Source organism: Cervus elaphus, chromosome 25 (genome assembly GCF_910594005.1).
Source record: "Cervus elaphus chromosome 25, mCerEla1.1, whole genome shotgun sequence".
NCBI lineage: Eukaryota > Metazoa > Chordata > Mammalia > Artiodactyla > Cervidae > Cervus > Cervus elaphus.
In genome coordinates this window covers 7,761,844-7,781,097 of record NC_057839.1, presented here as the reverse complement: position 1 = coordinate 7,781,097, position 19,254 = coordinate 7,761,844, and the positions used below count along the sequence as shown (strand labels likewise).

At 50.6% G+C, this 19,254-nt stretch overlaps 1 protein-coding gene across 1 annotated transcript in view; it reads left to right on the top strand.

Moving 5' to 3' along the window:
• SH3PXD2B (SH3 and PX domains 2B) overlaps positions 1–19,254 on the top strand; it is a 117,013-nt gene that overhangs the window by 14,371 nt on the left and 83,388 nt on the right. The window contains exon 2 of the mRNA XM_043887578.1: positions 18,784–18,864. Coding sequence (XP_043743513.1) covers positions 18,784–18,864 — 81 coding nt within the window. The remainder of the gene's footprint in view (positions 1–18,783; positions 18,865–19,254) is intronic.

Here is a 19,254-nt window from a genome sequence, read left to right as displayed (position 1 = left end):
CAGTTTTTGACTTAACAAATGGCAATTTCACTTAGTTCAACCTAATAATCTAGTTCGATTTGGGTCTACGGAACCCACTCTACTTGCGTGGCAGGGGATCAGGGGCGACCACTCTACCAGGCATCTTAGCAACATTATCCCATTTACACTTTAGAACAGCCCTGAGAGACAGGTAATACTATTCCAGTCATCCCTTGGTATCCATGGGGGGCTGGTTGCAAGGCCTCTTGTGGATACCAAAATGCATGGATTCTCGAGTCCCTTATATACAGTGGCATAGTGTTTGCACATAACCTTGTGTATCCTCGCAAATACTTTAATCATCTCTAGGTTACTTATAATACCTAATACAATGTAAATGCTATGTAGATAGTTGTAAATACAATGTAAATGCTATGTAAATAGTTGCCAGCAAACAGCAAATTCAAATTTTGTTTTTTTGGAACTTTCTGGATTTTCTTCCTCTTTTTTAATCTGAACTTGGTTGAATTCACAAATGCCAAGGGCTGACTGTGTTAGCATCCCCATTTACCAGATGGGGAAACTGGGGCTCCTAAGTAGCTTGCTCAAGGAAGTATATAGCCAGGGTTGGAACCCAGGTCTGTCTGCCTGAGTCTGTGGCTGTTTGCTTTGCTGCTGTCTTGAGACAGGGCTGCCTGTCTCCCCGTGAGTGCCAGGAGAGCTCCCAGCACTCTCTTGGACCCCCTGGCCCAGGGGCTGGCAGCTATAGGCTGAAACTCCCTGAGACGCTGCTCTGGGATGCCATGTTTCTTGTTCTGGTTTGGACAGTTGGCTTCTGCAGTTTCTGCTGCAGCGTCTGTAGCTTTGGTTGGGGACTGTAAGGGGCATCCTGGAGTCAGACAAACCTGGGCTCGAATCCTGGCCCCCTCCTCAAGCAGTGGTGTGGTCTTGGACCTGCCCTCAGTTTACCATGCTGTGAAATGGGTGGATGGTAAGCCTCACTCCTTACTGCTCCTGAGAGCAGAGTGCTGAGGATTTCACAAGTGCTCATTAGTGTTCGTCCTCAGCTGGAGAATCCCTGTGAATCCCTCCAGATTCAGAGCCTCTCCAAGCTCCACCGACAGAATTAGCCCTCCTCCTCCATGCTTCATCAGAGGCTTAATGTGCTCCCTAGAGGGCCTGTGGCCTGTGAGAGGATTCTACTTCTGTCTTCTAAGCTGGGTACCTACTGTGTGGCAGGCACTGTGCTGGGCCCTTGAGGTGTGAACCAAGACCCCAGGTAGCACAGTGGTAAAGAATCTGCCTGCCAGAGCAGGAGATGCGAGAGACTTGGGTTCGATCCCTGAGTCGGGAAGATCTTCTGCAGTAGGAAATGGCAACCCATCCAGTATGCTTGCCTGGGGAATCGCACGGACAGAGGAACCTCGTGGGCTCCAGTCCGTGGGGACACGCAGAGTCGGACGCGACTGAGCATGCACTCACTAAGACCCATGTGACCGCACATCTTGGGCTTTTTTTCACCATGTCCCACAGTCCTGGTTTATTTTATGGCCATGCCGCATGGCACGTGGGGGCTTAGTTCCCCGATCAGGGATTGGACCCGGGCCCGAAGCACAGAATCTTAACCACTGGACCACCAGGGAAGACCCCACAGCCCTGGTTTAGATCTTAACTCTCACGTGCTGGCCGTGTGACCTTCTGTCAGCCAGTGTCACCACACCCCATGCCCAATCCACCAATAACCGTGGCCACTTTGATTCTTTTCGTTACTGAGCCTTATCCCTACTGTCTGTGTGCTTGCACACAGTGGGTGCTGTTGTTGGCTACCCAGTTCTCCCCGTAGGAGAGGCCCTGATTTAAAATCTCTCGGTTCCACTTCCTGCATTGCCCTGGGCTCTCCTCTGAGGCCTGGCAACCTGGGCGATCTCCACGAGCCTTCAATGCTTGCCCTGGAGGCTTTCCTAGAAAGCTAGCCTTCAGGTTAGTTTCAGCAGAGCCTGGGCTCCGGCTGCCAACACCTCTGCTTGCCATTGGAAAGTTCCCCGTGCCGCTCTGGCCAGATGTGTGCAAGGCCGTGAGCTGGCAGCCAGAGGCCCGGCTGATGCTGCAGACCCAGTCCAGCGAGAGTTTCCACCAGCTCTGTGTCTCCGTCCAGAAGAACAGAGGGGCTGGGCCTCCACGGTCCTGCGGGTGGGTCGTGCCTATCCTCTGGGTGAGACCCCAGCAGTGAGGGAAAGACGGGCTTCAGGGAGGGCAGTTGATTGGATTTCACAGCGAGACATGCCTGACTTTTCCCTTTAACATAGCTTATCTCGAAAGATTTGAGTCAGCCCCAGAGCGGGGCAGGGGACAGGCTCAGCCTGAGCCTCTAGGGCCCCATCTCTGTGACGGAGTTATTAGTGATTCACTCGAAGCTTCCTGTAAGTCAGGCTGTGTGCCAAGATTCTGCCCTGCATTAGCCTGTTGAATCCTTAGCCAACCCTGCAAAGTAGGTACGACTGTTCTGTCCATTTTACAAATAAGAAAATGGAGACTCCGAGCTATGAAGTGACTTCTGAAGTCCCACAGCAGCGTTAAGCTATAGAGCCCAGAATCACCCTGGTACCCAGAAGCCAGTGCCTTTTTTTTTTTTTTAATGACATTAAAGAGTAGTTGTTAATTTTAATTTTTGATTTATATGCATTCATGCAGGAGGATTCCCTTTTTCGGTATCACATTCTGTTAGCTTTTGTGCATGTGTAGGCTCTCATAACCACCACCCCAGACAGGAAGAATGAGCCCATCACCTCCTAAGAGTCCCCTTGGGCTGCCCTGACTGTTGGATGATGTGGAATGCTGCCTCCACCTGCAGTTGGAGTTGCTCCTGCGCTGTTCTTGTATACTCCATCGCCCATCCAGAGAGGTCGTGGGGTGAAGTGTGGACCTCTCTCCCAGGGCTGGGCCCTGTGCCTGCCTTCTTCTCTGTAACAAAGCCAATTCTGTTTCTAGCATGCTTGGCAGTTGAACTGTTCACTCAGCCATCCCAAGAGCATTGCTACCCCAGACTCAGAGCCTTGAATGAGGCCACTTTGATTTATGACCGTGTGGCCCTGTCTTGGCTTTCTATCATTCTGCCTGCCTGCCTATCCGTCCACCTGTTGGTCTCCTACCAGGCGGTTCCTGGGAGCAGGCACAGCACAGACGAGGGTGAGCCCGACAGGCCTGACTTGAGGGCCCCCAGGGGAGTGGGCTGAAGTCGTGTGAACAGACTTCCCGGAAGAACATGTGCTGAGCACGGGCAGCCCTAGTGGGACCCCAGAGAATGAGGGTCTCCAGGAAGGCTTCCAGGAGGAGGCAACCTCTCTGCTGACACCTGGGAAGTGAAGAGTTGCTATACAGGTGAAGGGAGAGAAGATGCTCCCTCCAGAGGCAATGGGAGGCGCAGGGGTCAGAGGCAGGAGAGCACCTGGTCAGGTGGGAGCGGGAGGAGGCCCCCTAAAGACCCCACATGCCTTTGTTGTTTTCCCCATCTGAGTGGAAAGCTCCGGAAGGGTCAGGACTTCTGGTTCACAGCCGTATCGCCAGCCTTTGGAAGGGAGCCTGGTACACAGCAGGTGCTCTGTGTTTGCTGAATGAGTGAATGAACTGGAGAGTTTGTAGCAGAAGAGAGACTCAGTTCTACTTGCACTTTAGAGATAAACTGAACCTGTCTCCCACCTCCCAGCTTGGCACCCCTCTTCCCCGAGGTACAGTCTGAGACCTCAGCTTCACCGCCCACCTGAGCATTTACTGTGTGTCCTAGGGGCAAGGAGTGCAGTCAGTCCTAAACCAGGGCATTCTATCTGCCGCTAACACCACAAGCACTTGTGTTTGGGCCCCTTTCCAAGCATTCACTTAATTGAAGAGATTGAAAAGAAAGAACCCTGGCTGCCGGCCACGCTCAGTATGTCCCTTGCTGTGGCGCCTGAGCTTGGCAGTCCTGATGCTGACTCGGGACAGGAAAACGCTGCCTGGGGCCCGGAGAGCCAGGCCTGGCTGTGGGGGTCTGGGAGAAGGAGCAGGGACTTAGGAGGCTGGAGGAGCTGGGCTTGAGACTGAGGTCGCCTGCTTCCCAGCTCCATGGCCTTGACATGGCAGCAAGGCCCTGCTCTCCCCTGGGTTTCTATCTCCCCCTCCCAAGGACGGCCCCACCTCCTGACAGGCCTTTCATGATGATTGACATGATGCTGGTAACATCCCAAAGGCAAAGGAGCCCGGAGGGCTACAGTCCATGAGGTCACAAAAAGGTTGGACACAAGTTAGCGACTAAACAACAGCAAAGCGCCTAGCACAGGGTCAGCATGTAGCCAGCCGGTTTCCTGGCGTGGATGCTGCTTTTATTTCAGGCCCCTACTCGGCTTGGGAAGATCCCCTGGAGAAGTAAATGGCAACCCACTCCAGTATTTTTGCTTGGAGAATTCCATGGACAGAGGAGCCTGGCGGGCTACAGTCCATGGGGTCGCTAAGAGTCAGACACGACTGAGCAACTAACACACACACACCACTCAGCTTGGTCCTGCCTCACTCTGACATCCTAGGTCTCAAAGGCATCATGACACTCAGTGGCATTTCTCCAGGATTAAACTTAATGTCTGGAGAAGGAAATGGCAACCCACTCCTGTATTCTTGCCTGGAGAATCCCATGGACCAGGGAGCCTGGTGGGCTACAGTCATGGGGTCGCAAAGGGTCAGACACGACTGAGCGACTAACATAAACTTAATGTACCTTCTTTAAAAAGAGGAATAACACGTTTCTCAGCACTTCCGGTAGTGATGCTGCTCTGGGGTGTTGGGAAATCAAACACACAGCAGGGTGTTGCAATTCCAAAAAGAGGTTGGGAATGCTGACCTACATAGGCCAGATGTTGGGCAGACATCTGGGGAGAGCTGACAGATTGGGAACCGAAGGGAACGCGTGGTCTCCATGGGGAACAGCAGAATCATGTTTCCCATTAGTTAAGCTGGTGGAGTCTAGCCAACTGCCCCTGCCCTCTCTCCGCTCTCCCCTTCTCCTCCACCCTTCTCTCCTCTTCTCCCTCCCCACCTCCTCCTTTCCCCCACCCCAGCCCCCACACCTCCCTGCCTCTAGCGACTTTGTCCTCCGCCTTGAGCCCTGGCAGCAGATAGCCAGTGAGGTGGGCCTGGAGCCCAGCCAGTCGTTAATTACCAAGCTCTTCCCAGGAACCACCAACCCAGAAACCCAACCAGTGTGGGAGTTTTATTGGGGTGGCCCAGAAGGTCGCAGTTACCTTTCAAAGTCGGTTTCTTAAACAAGGGTTTATAGACTCTTGGGCGCCCTCAGTCATATTCCCAGGAACCCATCTAGATCTTGAAACTAACACTGCTGCTTCATTTCAGGGCTGCACATGTTTTGTGTTTAATAAAGGTTGCTCTGGCTGCAGTGCAGGACAGCTTTAGTTTTCCTGGGCTGAGGACTTGCTGCAGGAACTGTGTGGTCTGTGAGCAGAAGTCATAGCCCCTAGGTATGGAGAATTCCCTGGAACCTGGCGGGCTACAGTCCATGGAGTTGTGAAGAGTTGGACAGGACTGAGCAACTGACGCTTTCACTTTTTTTCGTGCTGCGTGAGAGATGGAGTTTTTCCTCCCAATCCAAAAAGAGCTCCCCGGACCTGAGAAACAGCATTCCAGATGGGAGCTCCAGCATCCTCAGCACCTCCTAAGAGGGCCCTCGATCTGGTTCCAACTCTCCTCCCTGCTTTCTGTGTGGCCTTGGCAAGTCCCTTCCCCTCTATGACCTAGTAACCCCAACTATAAAATGCGGGATGATCTAGAGCAGGATTTTTGTTTATTTTAAAGTCTTGCAACCCTGTGCTGTCAGCATGAAGCAGGCAAAGAAGGACTGTGAGCGATGGAGGAGCCTGAGCCCTGTCTCAAGGCTCCACTGAGGGTTGCCTTGTGGCAGCGTGGACCTGCAAGCTGCCGGTTACACCCTCTTCCACATATAGAAGAGCTAAAAGCGGCAGCGCCTAGTGGAAACCAGGGTGGAGGGTTTGGGGACTCACCCACCTCACCAGCAGCCCTGGGCTTCTTGCAGGCCAGTTTGACCACTGGCCAATCACCTGAGAACTCTCCAAATGTGAAATCCTCTGGGGTGTCATTGTGCAGGAGGCCCCAAGGAGCTTGCAAGGAAATTTGGATACTACCATGGAAGTTTAAAGAGTCCATAGCTGGGAGTGGAACCCCTAGCAAGTCACGACACTTCTCTGAATCCCCATTTGTAGCCCTAATCAGGGCTGTGTGTGGTACACGTCCTCCCGGGGCCTAGGGCCCAGGGCCCAGGGCAGACATTGCTAATGGACCACAGATGCTCCTTTCTCTCAGCCCTTGCAGGAAAATAGCCCCAACCCTGCGGTCCTACTGGTGCCCTTGCTTTAGATGTTTTCTTTGGTCTCCCAGGTCATTCCAGGCTGCCCATCAATACTGTAGAGCCAGGAGAGGGCTTCCAACTTGAGAAATGTGGGCTCATTGGCCTGTAAACAACAGAGGTCCAGACAGATGAGACTGGCAAGGAATTCCACTTAAAACAGCACTGCCCTCATTGGTGACTGTCCTGCTGCCACCATCCTGCCACAACCCCCTGTCCCATATATCCTAAATCCTTAACTCAGTGTTGTTCTTCAAACTGACTCATTTTTTTTTTTACTTACATTATTTTTAAAGGAAATTTTAGCTGTCCACTGTAAGTGGAAAACCAGCAGCCCTCGCTAGAAATAGAAGGAAACTAAATAGAAAGGAAAAAGAAAATCAGCGTGTTAGAGTTCTTCCTGGCAAGTGTTGCCTGCCCTGAGGTCTTCTGTCCCTTCTTCAGGAAATGAGACCAACAAGTGCTGGAAGGGGTGTTAAGAAACCACTACTGCCAACTTTCTGAGCCAGTCAGGGCTGGAAGGGAACGGCCGAGACTGGTTCTCTCACTGTGGGCTTCCCTGCGGTCGAGTGCCGAGCCCTGAGTCACCTGAGACCAGCTGGTGTGCCCAAGTTCCTGCGTGCCTTGAGACCATCATCTGAGCAAAGACTGTCGCTAGAAAAGAGCTTGGACCACACCCATCCCCAGACCCTCCCCCAAATGTAAACCTCTGGGCACTGCACCCCTCCCATCAAAATGTAATCCCTTTGTCCTGTGACTAGTGCAGAAGCCACACCCCTTCTAATTAACGTCAGCGAGGAATTTCAGCCCTAGAAACCCCACCACCGAGGTCTGCAAAAACAAAGTGTGATTGGAGGACATTCCCCCGTGCCTCAGGGATTTTATTCTCAGGGCAAAAACACCTTCTCATGTTTTTGTGAGTTCACATGATGAAAGCATATGAGATCACAGCACTCCCGAGGTGGGGCGACAGCTGTTTCATATCATCCTGCCCTGGGGAGGCTGTATCGGTGGAGTTCTGGGGCCTCTCCCAGGGCCGCGGCTGTGGGCAGAGCTCTGGGCCAGTGGGTCTGAAGGGAGAGGGCATGTCAGTTAAACCGAGCTGCCTGGGGCTTGCCTGTTTCTGGGCCACTGCTTAGCTGTGCCCAGGCCTGGTTCCAGGCATTTTTTAAAGGCCTCTAAACTTTGTTCCAGTTTAAATCTTTATTCGTGGGTGACCTCTTGGCTGTTGTCACTTAAAAATGGAATGTAAATTTCTGTGTGTTTAATGGGGTCCTTCCAGGCACTGCTGCTGCTGCTGCTAAGTCGCGTCAGTCGTGTCTGACTCTATGCGACCCCATAGACGGCAGCCCACCAGGCTCCTCCATCCCCGGGATCCTCCAGGCAAGAACACTGGAGTGGATTGCCATTTCCTTCTCCAGTGCATGAAAGTGAAAAGTGAAAGTGAAGTCGCTCAGTCACGTCTGACTCTTCGCGACCCCATGGACTGCAGCCTACCAGGCTCCTCTGTCCATGGGATTTTCCAGGCAAGAGTACTGGAGTGGGGTGCCATTGCCTTCTCCGCTTCAGGCACTGGGAACCCCCAACTCCATGGGGCTGAGTTGGACCTGCCAAAGGAGGTGACTGGATGCTGTAGGACGCATTTTTGGAACATTCTGTCTCAAATCCCAGCCATGAGCAGAGATTCTGACCAAGGTAGATTCCATTTCAGGAACTTTGAAAAAAAAATACCTCATTCAATCTTTGCCCGTGAGATAAGAAGGACGAGCATCCTTATCCCCAGTTTTCAGAGAACGCAGAGGCTCAAAGGGGCAAAGGACGTCCCCAAACTTAAGAGTGAGGTCAGGGCTGAGGCCCCCCGCTGCCCGCTCCCAGCTCCTCCCCGGCCCGCACTCCTGCCTCTGTCCTCAGCTGTGTCTGCACCCAGTGGGTGCTCCGTGATCTGGCCTGGCCGACCAGAGGATGAGCCACGGTAGTGCGGGAAGGTGGGGCTCGTTCCACCCTGGAGTTCACGGTGCTGAGTCAGACACATTTCTTCCTGTTCTCCTAGGAAAGTGACTTTTTTTTTTTCCTGACTGTAAAAGAAAACAGACTATAGAAAATATGAAGACTACAAGCAAGCATCAAGAAGAGAATTTTTTAAGATTCATTTATTTTTGGCCATGCTGGGCCTTTATTGCTGCAGCAAGCGGGGGCTGCTTTCCCGCCGTGGTTCGGGGGCTTCTCCCTGCAGGGGCTTCTCTTGTGGCAGAGCATGGACTCGGAGCATGGCACGGTAGCTGTGGCTCGTAGACTTAGTTGGACCCCGACTTATGGAATCTTCCCAGACAAGGGATCAAACCTGTGTTCCCTGTATTGGCAGGTGGACACTGGACCACCAGGGAAGTCTCAAGAAGAGAAGTTTTAAAGTCTAATTTTCCTACCAACCCAGAGCAAACCATATATGTACATTTATATGTCTACTTATTTATATGTATATATCAGTGGTTTATGTACATATGCACATTTATATATAATATAGTTAATCCGTGTTATTTGCAGATTTCATATTTGGGGATTTGCCTATTTGCTGAACTTTATTTCTAATCCAACCAATACTTGCAGGGCTTTCCCAGTCACTTGCAGATGTGGGCGTGTGCATGGCAGCAGAAGTTGTGTGCACCCTGATGTGCGTGCTCCCAGCTGGGGTTGAGCAAAACGACCTCTGCTTTTGTGTTCCGGCTCTTAAAACTGAACAAGTGTCTGTCATGATCTGTTTAGTGCCACATTCTCTTTACATTCTTGCGCTCTCCATCAGCCATTTCACTGCTTAAAAAGGCCTCAGACGTGGTGCTGAAGGGCAGTCTAGGGTTCCTAAGCTCAGGATGGCTGGCTGTGTTGTGCCTTTTGGAGAAAGCGTAGGTGTTAGGTAAGCTTCGTTCAAGCATTAGTTACAGTGCCGCTGGCCATGAGTTCAAGGTTAGTGAATGAACAATATACATTAAGTACGGTGTCGTTAAAGAGAAACATACAACCAGGCTGTGTGTTATTGATTAGTAGAGGAAAATGCTGTGATCAGAGGCTTGAACGACCTCAGCCCTCGTTTCCCCGGGAGCAGCAGTTCTGTGTTCACTGAGTCAGTGTTCACAGTGACTAGAACGCGACTCCGTGTGTGCACTCGGTGTCCAGCTCTGCGGCCCCAGGGACTACAGCCCACCAGACGCCTCGTCCAAGGAGTTTTCCAGGCAAGGATACTGGAGTGAGTTGCTATTTCTTTCTCCAGAATGTAGCTACACAAATTAAATATACACAAGCACATGCATACATTGATATATTGTATACATAATTTTTTTGAGATTGAAATCTGGTCTTATACCTGAGATGATGCCTGAACTTTCCGCGGAATCACAGAATCCCTTTAGTTGCACATGCACCTTCTTCATGCCAAGAGGGGAGTTCACTGGAGGCCGGTCCCCTGCCCTGTGTCCCGGCAGCCCTGGGCGGGCGGGCGGGCGGGCCCCGGAGGCAGGATCTGGAGTGTGGGCGGGAGCCAGGCAAGGCTCCTCTGTGTCTCCCTCCACCCTCCCTGCAGACCAAATGTCTGTCGCAGGCTGGAGGTGGCTCGGGCTGCAGCAGTATCCTCAGAGCCAGCGTATTCAGGTCTGATTTCAGGTTCCTGAGAGATGCTGACCACCCCTGGCTGTGAGGTGGGACGGGAGGCACTTCTCATGTAGGGGGCCCGGGGATGGATTCTTGGCGACTCCCAGGGGGCTCTTGTGTCCCCCAGAAGCAGCGCAAGTTGAAGAAAAGTGGACTCTGGAGGCCCTAGGACGGGGTGGGTTCCTGTGGCCCAGGCTTCAGGACAACTACTGGCATCGCTGAGCAGGTGGCCTTTGCATCCTCTTCATGATGACTCCTGGCGGGTCAGACTGACCTGGGCCTCCCTGGGATGGTCCTCAGCCCCAGAGAGAGGAAGGGTCGGGGCTGCTGAAGCCCCAACACCAGGCAGGCTCACGTGTTTCTGGTGGCCCAGCAGACAACGCAGCTCCCCTCCACCAAGGCGGAGGCCAGGGGTTGGGGTGGGAGGGGACAGCACCCTGGCTCATCCAGCAGGCCCTGAAGGGGCAGTCCCTCTGCACGGCCGTGGGCCCAGAGAAGACAGTGGAAGAGGCAGGGCCCTGGGAGATGGGGACTGGAGAGGGGGCTTTGGGGGGCTCCCCTGTCAGAGAGCATGGGCAAGGTCCCCTCAGCTTCATGTCCCTGTGTTTAGCTCTTAGTGAGGATGACGAAGATGGTGGCTTCTCTTCATGGAACGTTTACCCTGTGCCAGGGCCCATGCTAAGCACTCTCTGTGTGTTTTCCCATTTATCACACCAGGTTGATGCTATTATGATCCCCCTGTTTTTACAGAGGAGGAAGCTGAGTTGCAGAGAGGTCAGGCCCCTTTCCCAACACCATGCAGCTAGTTGAGATGGAGGCAGAGGGTGAGTCCAGGCCCTCTTAAGCCCTGAACTCAGAAGCCTCCAGCAGGCTCTAAGGAGGAGCTCTAAGATAGAAAGCGAGCAGGCACCTCCCCAGTCCAGCTGTGGCCCAGCTGCTGGGCGAGAGCCTGGTTCCCGGGGCAGCAAGGCTGTTAAAAGTAACGGGGAGGGCAGAGTCCTTGCGCTACACAGTGTAGCTTGTGACCTCAGGCAAGTCCCTGCATTTCTTAACCTCCATTGCTCATCAGGACAGCGTGGAAAGTGTTAGCCTGACCTGCAAGCTCATGAGGATCTGGGGGAGACCAAGCCCACCTCGACCCCGAGCACCCTGTTATAGCTCATCGCCCCCGCCGTAGCCTGCCCCTCGCTGCCAGTCATCTCCCTGCGGACTCAGAGGAAGTAGAAGCTCGGGACATCTGACCCTGGTGACTGAGCCGCTGTGGGAAACCCAGGCCTGGGGAGTCTAGGCTGAGTAAATGGTGCAGACTCTGCTGCTGAGGTTGTGTAAGAAGGGATTTCGATGGTGGCTGGTTCCAGTTTAAAGCCTCCTGTGGGGGCAAGAGGAAGCCCTCGGGGCCCTCAGACACCAGTGTGGTCTCCATTTCCTCATTCCCAGAGGAAGGGAGTCCCAGCTGCTCCTGGTGAAGGGTCATGCTGAAGCAGGGCAGAGTCAGAGAGGGCTTGACCTCCTGGCTTCTCTGTTTCTTCCTCATTTTTTTTTCCCCCACAAAATATAGATTTTCCATTGTACTCAGTGCTGGGCATATAGCATTCAGTGTGTGTATAAGACAGTATGGTTCCTGCTCTCAGCAAGTGCTGTAAAATGTGACTGACTTTGTGATGAGGAAGTGGGTTCCAAGGAGACATGTACCACAGAGACCCAAGCTAATATTGATAGGGTGGGAGCAGTCAGGGAGGGCTTTCTGGAGGAGGTAGCATTTGGACTCTGCCCTGTGAATAGACTTGTGAACCATTCCATCTTCTGGATCTGTCTGATTGTTTCCTTTTGGTGTCATTTAGCTTATTTCTCTACCTCCTCTATTTCCTATGAATTTAAACTTGGCTCAAGAGGCTTGAGATTCAGGTTAAATATTTTGCTATCAATACTTGACAGAAGGTTTTGCATCACCTCTGGGACCATTCAGCGTCTAATTATCCCTCTTATTGGTGGCGTTAGGTTTGATCACCTGTTAACAGCTGTGGTCACCTGATCTCTCCACTGAAAAGGAATATTATCCCCCTTTGCTGGGGAGAGTAATTCCTGGGATGGTATCTTCAGCCTGTGCGACCCTCCCTTTCTCCAATAACCACTCACCCCGTGGTCCAGCATCCGTCAAGGGTCTTTCCAGAGTAGCCGTGCCATCTTGCCTTCCCACCAGCAGTGTCTGAGAGTTCCTGCGCCCCACATTTTTGTCAGCACTTGTTTTTGTCGGTATCTCCTATCGTAGCCATTCTAATGGGTGTCTGGTGATACCTCATCATGGTTTTAATTTGCCTTTCTCTAATGCCTAATGATGTTGAACATCTTCTCATGCACTTACTCACCATCCATATATCCTCTTCAATAAAGTGTCTGTTTAGGTCTTTTCTCATCATGTGATCAGGTTGGCTGTTTCCTTACTGTTGAGCTGGTTTTGTGTTTTTTAAAATATATTCTGGGTATAAAAGTTCTTCAGGTTTGCAGCACATGTTTTGAGGACTACGCAATAAAATTATAGTGTCATTTCCAGGCAGTATGACAGGTACTGTGTAAATCTCTGAAGGATATCTGCTTGTTTATTTATTTAAATTGTGATAAAATATGTATGACATAAATATTAGCATTTCAGCCATTTTTAAGGGTACAGTTTGGGGGTATGGAGTACATCCACATCGTTGGGCACCATCACCACCATCCATCTCCAGAACTCTTCTCATCTTCCGGAACTGAACCTCCATAGCCCGTTAAACACTGACTCTCCATGCCTCTTTCCCCAGCCCCTGGCAGCCGCCATTCTCCTTTCTGTCTCTATGAATTTAACTACTCTAAGTACCTACTATGAGTGGAGTGACACAGCATGTGTCTTTTTGTGACCGGCTTATTTCACTTAGCATCTCATGTCCTCAAGTTTCATCCATATTGTAGCATATGGCAGAATTTCCTTTTTAAGGCTGAGTAATATTCCATTGTATGAATATACCACAGTTTGCTTACCCATTCATGCATCAGTGGACACTTGGATTGTTTCCACCTTTTGGCTGTTGTGAGTGATGCTGCTATGAAAAAGTCTAATTTCTTAATGCCAGGCCACTGAGTATTAACTGTGTTTGGGATATAATCTAAAAGCCAAGATTAGATGTGTTAGGATTGCTTTGGTTGAAAGTAACAGAAACTCACTCAAACTGACTTAAATAAGTAAGGGAAAGTTTGGGCCTGTGTCTATGTGATGTCCAGGATGCTAGATTCAGGAATTCAAACAATGTCATAGGACTTGGCACATCTCTCTCTCTGAGCTCTGCTTGATTCTGCAGAGCTTAAGTCTCGGTGTGATGGTCTCCCAGTTAGTCAGTGCAGTGAGGAAAGCAGTCTCTTTCCTGATCGTGCCGTCAGAAGTCCAGAATTGAGTCTCATCAGCCTGGCTTGGGTGACGTGCCCATCCCTGAACCATTGTTGAAACCAGGGACTGATGGTACTCTGGTAGCCAGGCTTGGACCACGACACTCTGTGTCACAAAGACAAGGGAAGGGAGAGGAGTGACTCTTCGGGGGAAAGTGAGGGCTGTTACCGAACGGAGAGGAGGGGGCACCAGGCCAGCCGGTATACCAGACGCAGCTCCTGGGTGCTGGCCCTGGACAAGGCCCTGTGCGCCTTGTCATTATAGTGAGTCCTCAGGGGAATTAGTGTCCCCATTCCATTTAGTTCATTTTTTATTAATTTTTATAGTATACTTGGTTTACACTGTTGTGTTAGTTTCAGGTACACGGCACAGTGAATCAGTTATACTTACACGCATGTCCACGCTTTCTTAGACTCTGTTCCCATACGGGTCATTGCAGAGTTCTGAGTTCCCTGTGCTACTCAGCAGGCTCTTGTTAGTTGTTGAGTTTATATATAGTAGTGTGTACATGTCAATCCCAACCTCCCAGTTTATCCCTCCTCCGCTTACCCCTTGGGAACCGTACGTTGGTTTCCTGTGGCCCCCGTGTTAGAGAGGAGGAGGCTGTGGCCAGAGAGACTGATACCTTGTGAGTTTCAACCCACAGCAGAGCTGGCATTAGAACCCAGCACACGGGCTCTTTCACCAGCCCCCAAGCCCTGGGCAAGGCCAAAGCCCTGCAGTGGGACAATTCTTATTAAAAAGTTAGATCTGTGCCTAAAAATTGAAGCTATCAAATTGTGTTCAGAGGTTGATTCCAGTAAACAATTAGATCTGCTGCAGAGTTCTTGTACCATAGGGACAGAACTTTTAAAATTGTAAGCAAGAGATCAAGAATGAATTGTGTAAGCAGAATTGTTTTTTTCCATTTATGGGTGTATGCTTTGTGTTGGCTTTTACATCTTCAATTGTCTTTCTTTTCTTGTTTTTTAATCCATGTTGGCATTGTCCTTCACAGATAGTCATCTAAGCTTTGCTTATACATCCCCAGGATGGGGACTCTTGGTAAGGTATGTGCTGGGCCTCGGTTTACCCATCTGGAAGGTGGGACCATTGCATTGACTGAGTTCCATGGTCCCTTTCAGATGTGGGAAAGCCCATTTACTAGTTTCCCTGCCCCTTTTCAAAACCATTTTCTGCACAACAGCCAGAGGTATGCATGTGTGTATATATATCTACATATATATTTATTTTTAAACATACATTAAATTATATCTCATCCTTTTTCCCCAACCCCTGCGCCTCTCTAACCTTCAACAGAATAAAGTTCCTCACCCTGGCTTATAAGCCTGCAGTGATGCCGCCGCTGCCCCTCCTGGGAACACCCCCTTCCCCGCCAGCTCTGTTCTGCCTTAATGGTCTTCTGGTTCCTCAAACATGCCAAGCATTTTCCAGCCTGCGCATCTTTGTTTGCACTTTTCTTTCTGTGTGGAATACACATTCCTCAGCTCTTCTCCAGGCCAGTTCGTCATCTTTCAGGTGTCAGTTCAAGATGTCAGGCATCTTTCAGGTGCTTCAGAGGGACTTTCCTTTCCAGGAACACCCACCCCCACCACTCGTGTCTTGCACTGTCACAGCGGGCTTTGGGGTCCTTCCTAGCACTGACTGTAACTTAAATGACACACATATTTCTTCATCAGCTGGTTTATTGCCTGTCTTCCCACTCTCTAAGAGTAGGTTCTGGACTATCCAACTGTCTCCTTCATTCTAGTGAAGCAGAACTGGTGTTTTCTTTTTCATAACACTGATGACTATTGGGGTGGCTTTGATAACAACTCTTTTTGTTGTAAAATCACTTTTCCAGGGTGACTCTGTGTCCCAAAGGATGCCTTGACCTATTCTTTGGCTCCATAAGCGACCCAGGACTAGTGGGAGAAAAAAGGGAGAGAAAAGGGCCAAGATGCGTGAATCCCTGTGAAATCATGAAATCATTTCTTTCTAAAACAGAGGCTTCTTGAACCTTTCCTCTCTGCCAGGCAAGGAGCTCAGAGCTTTATCTCTGATAATCATCGTAAGTCTATGTGAGATGGGCTTGATGACTCCATTTTACAGATAAGGAAACTGAGGCTCTGGGGGTTGGGAACCTGTGATTCTAGAGCCCAAGTTCCTTCCTCCCTGCCTTGCCTCACTGAAATGAAATAGATGTTGGATTTGGGGAGGTTGTTCCCAGTGAACCTCTGAGTTGGGCATTCAAGGGCACCTCCCACCTTGTCCTGATTTGTCTATCAATTTTTCATCTCTTCTCACTGGGAGAACCTTCTCCCTTCAGCCCCCGGTGTTTACAGTGGGCTCTGGCTCCCTCTGCCCAAATCTGCTCCTCCTTTTCCTGTTTTGAATGAAGGTATCCTAGCAAGAACTCATTTGGGAAGAGACTTTGTTTAAAACCACCTTGGAGACCCCTGCCGGCCTGGCCCCTGTACTCCCTGAGGTGGTCTCTGCTCCGCCGCCGTCCCCCACCGCCCACCGTCTCTCCCTTCCCCTTCTGCTCTCTGCATCAACCTGCCCTTCGAGGTACACCACAATGACTTCAAGCTTCAGAGAGCTATCCTGCCCCGCTTCCTGTGCCAGTCAGGACTAAATTACATGTGTCAAAAACCCAACTCAAACTGGCTTCAAAAATAATCCCGGAGTGTGGGTGTGGCCCAAGATTTACTGGCTCAGGAAACTGGAGAGACCGGGAGCAGATTGAGCTGCATGCAGAGCTGGCCCTAAGGTCAGACTGTGTCATCAGAATCTACTGATAGTCTACGGCCCTACCGCCCCGAACGAGCCCGATCTCCTCTGATCTCGGAAGCTGAGCAGGCTCGGGCCTGGTTAGTGCTTGGATGGGAGAAACCTACTGATACTAGCATCGTTCTCAGGCACATTCCTCCTCAGTGATGATGAGATAGTCCCCCAGCAACTCCAGGTCATGAACTAACAGCAGAGCAACCTCAGGGAAAAGAGAACTTGTTTTTCTCAAGGTCGGAGCAGAAGTCCCAGGGCTGATTCTTAATGTCTGTGATTGGCCTGGCATGAGTCATATGATCACTCCTTAACCAGTCACTTAACCAGATCACTCCTTAACCAGTCACTTAACCAGATCACTCCGTAACCAGTCACTATGGACAGTGGTATCCGGCGTGGTGCCTAAAGGACTATGTTGAGGTGGGAAAGGAGGTTCCCAGAAGAAAAGTCCAGGCACTCTGGTTGAAAGAAAGGTTTATCAACACAGTAAAATAATGATACGCAGGGGAAGGAGAGGGTGGGAAGAACTGAGAGAGTGGCATTGACGTGTATCCTCTACGATGTGTAAACGTGACTCGTGGGAGGCTGCTGTCTAACACGGGGAGCTCAGTCAGCACTCTGCAATGACATAGAGCTGGGGGTGGGAGGGAGGCGCAGGACGGAGGGGATGTATGTATACTCATAGCTGATTCACATTGTTCTGTGGCAGAAGCCGATGCAACATTGTGAAGCAGTTATGCTCCAATTTAACAAAAATTTAAATGCAAAAAATAATGATGTCTACTGTAGTTGTTCAGTCACTCAGTTGTGTCTGAATGTTTGTAACCTCATGGACTATCCCCATGGCATTTGCTCAAAATCATGTCCATTGAATCGGTGATGCCATGCAACCATCTCATCCTCTGTCGCCCCCTTCTCCTCTTGCCTTCAATCTTTCCCAGCATCAGGGTCTTTTCAAATCAATCAGCTCTGCACATCGGGTGGCCAAAGTATTGGAGCTTTATTTAGCATCAGTCCTTCCAATGAATATTCAGGGTTGATATCCTTTAGGATTTACTGGTTTGATCTCCTTGCAGTCCAAGTGACTCTCAAGAATCTTCAGCACCACAGTTCAAAAGCATCAATTCTTTGGCACTCAGCCTTTATGGTCCAACTCGCACATCGGTACACTACTACTGGAAAAACCATAGCTTTGACTAGATGGACCGTTGTCAGCAAAGTGATGTCTCTGCTTTTTAATATGCTGTCTAGGATTGGCATTGGAGATGGCAATGGCGCCCCACTCTGGCGCCCCACTTGCCTGGAAAATCCCATGGACGGAGGAGCCTGGTGGGCTGCAGTCCATGGGATCGCTAAGAGTCAGACATGACTGAGCGGCTTCACTTTCACTTTTCACTTTCATGCATTGGAGAAGGAAATGGCAACCCACTCCAGTGTTCTTGCCTGGAGAATCCCAGGGACGGGGGAGCCTGGTGGGCTGCCGTCTATGGGGTCTCACAGAGTCAGACATGACTGAAACGACTTAGCAGCAGCAGCAGCAGCAGGATTGTCGTAGCTTTTCTCCCAAGGAGCAAGTGTCTTTTAATTTTATGGCTGCAGTCACCGTCTGTAGTGATTTCCACTGTCCACATGTTATTTATCTTCATTTATGCACATACTGTCTCCCCAGCTCACTCTCCACTCATGGAGTCAGAAGCCTTGCCCATGGACTCCCCTGCCTCTAACAACACCCAGCCCCTCGGGTTTATTTCTGTTTCTAGACGGCTTTCACACATGTATGTTTTACATGTCACAGCGCCCTGTAACCCCAGATCGTTTGTGCAAGGCAGGAATGGATGTGCTGATCCCTCACCCCTTGAGTGCCCAGGTGGTGTCCAGGGCCAGCAGAGTCCCCAGCCAGAGGCCTCTGACCTCCGTCGTCACCTTGGTTTGCCTGCGTTTGTTGTCGATATATTATTTCTGTGCATGCTTCAGTTAGTGACAGAGGTTAGAAACATGGCCCTGTGGTTTGTAGAGTGGTTTCCCATCTTCTGCTTTATCGGAGCCTCGCGCTGTCCTGGTAAGCAGCAGAAACAGATGGTATTAACCCACTTTACAGATGGAGAAACTGTCACATAGAGGGAAGTGATGACTCGGCCCAGGCCCCAGCTGGAGGAAATGACTTGATGGCTAAGCTTATGAGAAACGCAAGAGAGCTGAGAGCCACAGGTTGCTGTGACTTCTGACAAATCCAAGTCTTAAGAATGATGCTGACAAAATAGCCAGCCCAATAGCTCCCTGAATTGAGTGGAGAGTAAGAAATCCTGAAAACAGCAGCATCTCCTGAGATAAGCAGGGTGCTTATGCTTTCCTAGACTAGATTGCTTGTGATCCTTTGCACAAGTGTCAGAGGCGAGGGTATTATACCCATTTTACTGGAGAGGAAGCTGGGTCTCAGCGAGGGCGGGTAGCCTGTCCCAAGTCATTCAGCTGGTCGGGGGCAGAGCTGAGAGTCAAACCCAGGCCTTCCTGCCTCTGACCGTTGCGCTTTGCTCTCGGCTCCTGGCGATGGAGAGGCTGCCTTGGCGTTAACGGCTGTCTCCATTCCCCCCTGCAGGTCTACATCATCCGGGTCACCTGGTCCAGTGGCTCCACGGAGGCCATTTACCGGCGCTACAGCAAGTTCTTCGATCTCCAGGTAAGGATGTGGGGTCCCCAGGGAGCTGCAGGTTGGGAAAGAGTGTGTATGGACCTACTTTCCGCTTTGACTTCAGAGCCTGGATCCTCACCCACAGTGGATGCACAGTATTTATTTTCTAGACTTAAAAGTGATGTCCATGTGCTCGCCTCAGCAGCGCATCTACTATAAAGATGTAGAGAAGATGAGTCTGGCCCCTGTGTAGGGATAACACAAATTTGTGGAGCATTCCATATTAAAAAAAAAAAAATTAAGGTGTCCATCACTTTGGGGACATAAGGGATGGGCTGTATTGCTTTTGCTTTGATATTCAGTATTTTTCAAATAAAAGAAAGCCTCCTGTTGACTGCTCTAGAATGGAGGCTAGTCTGGAAATTGTGTTTGGCTTTG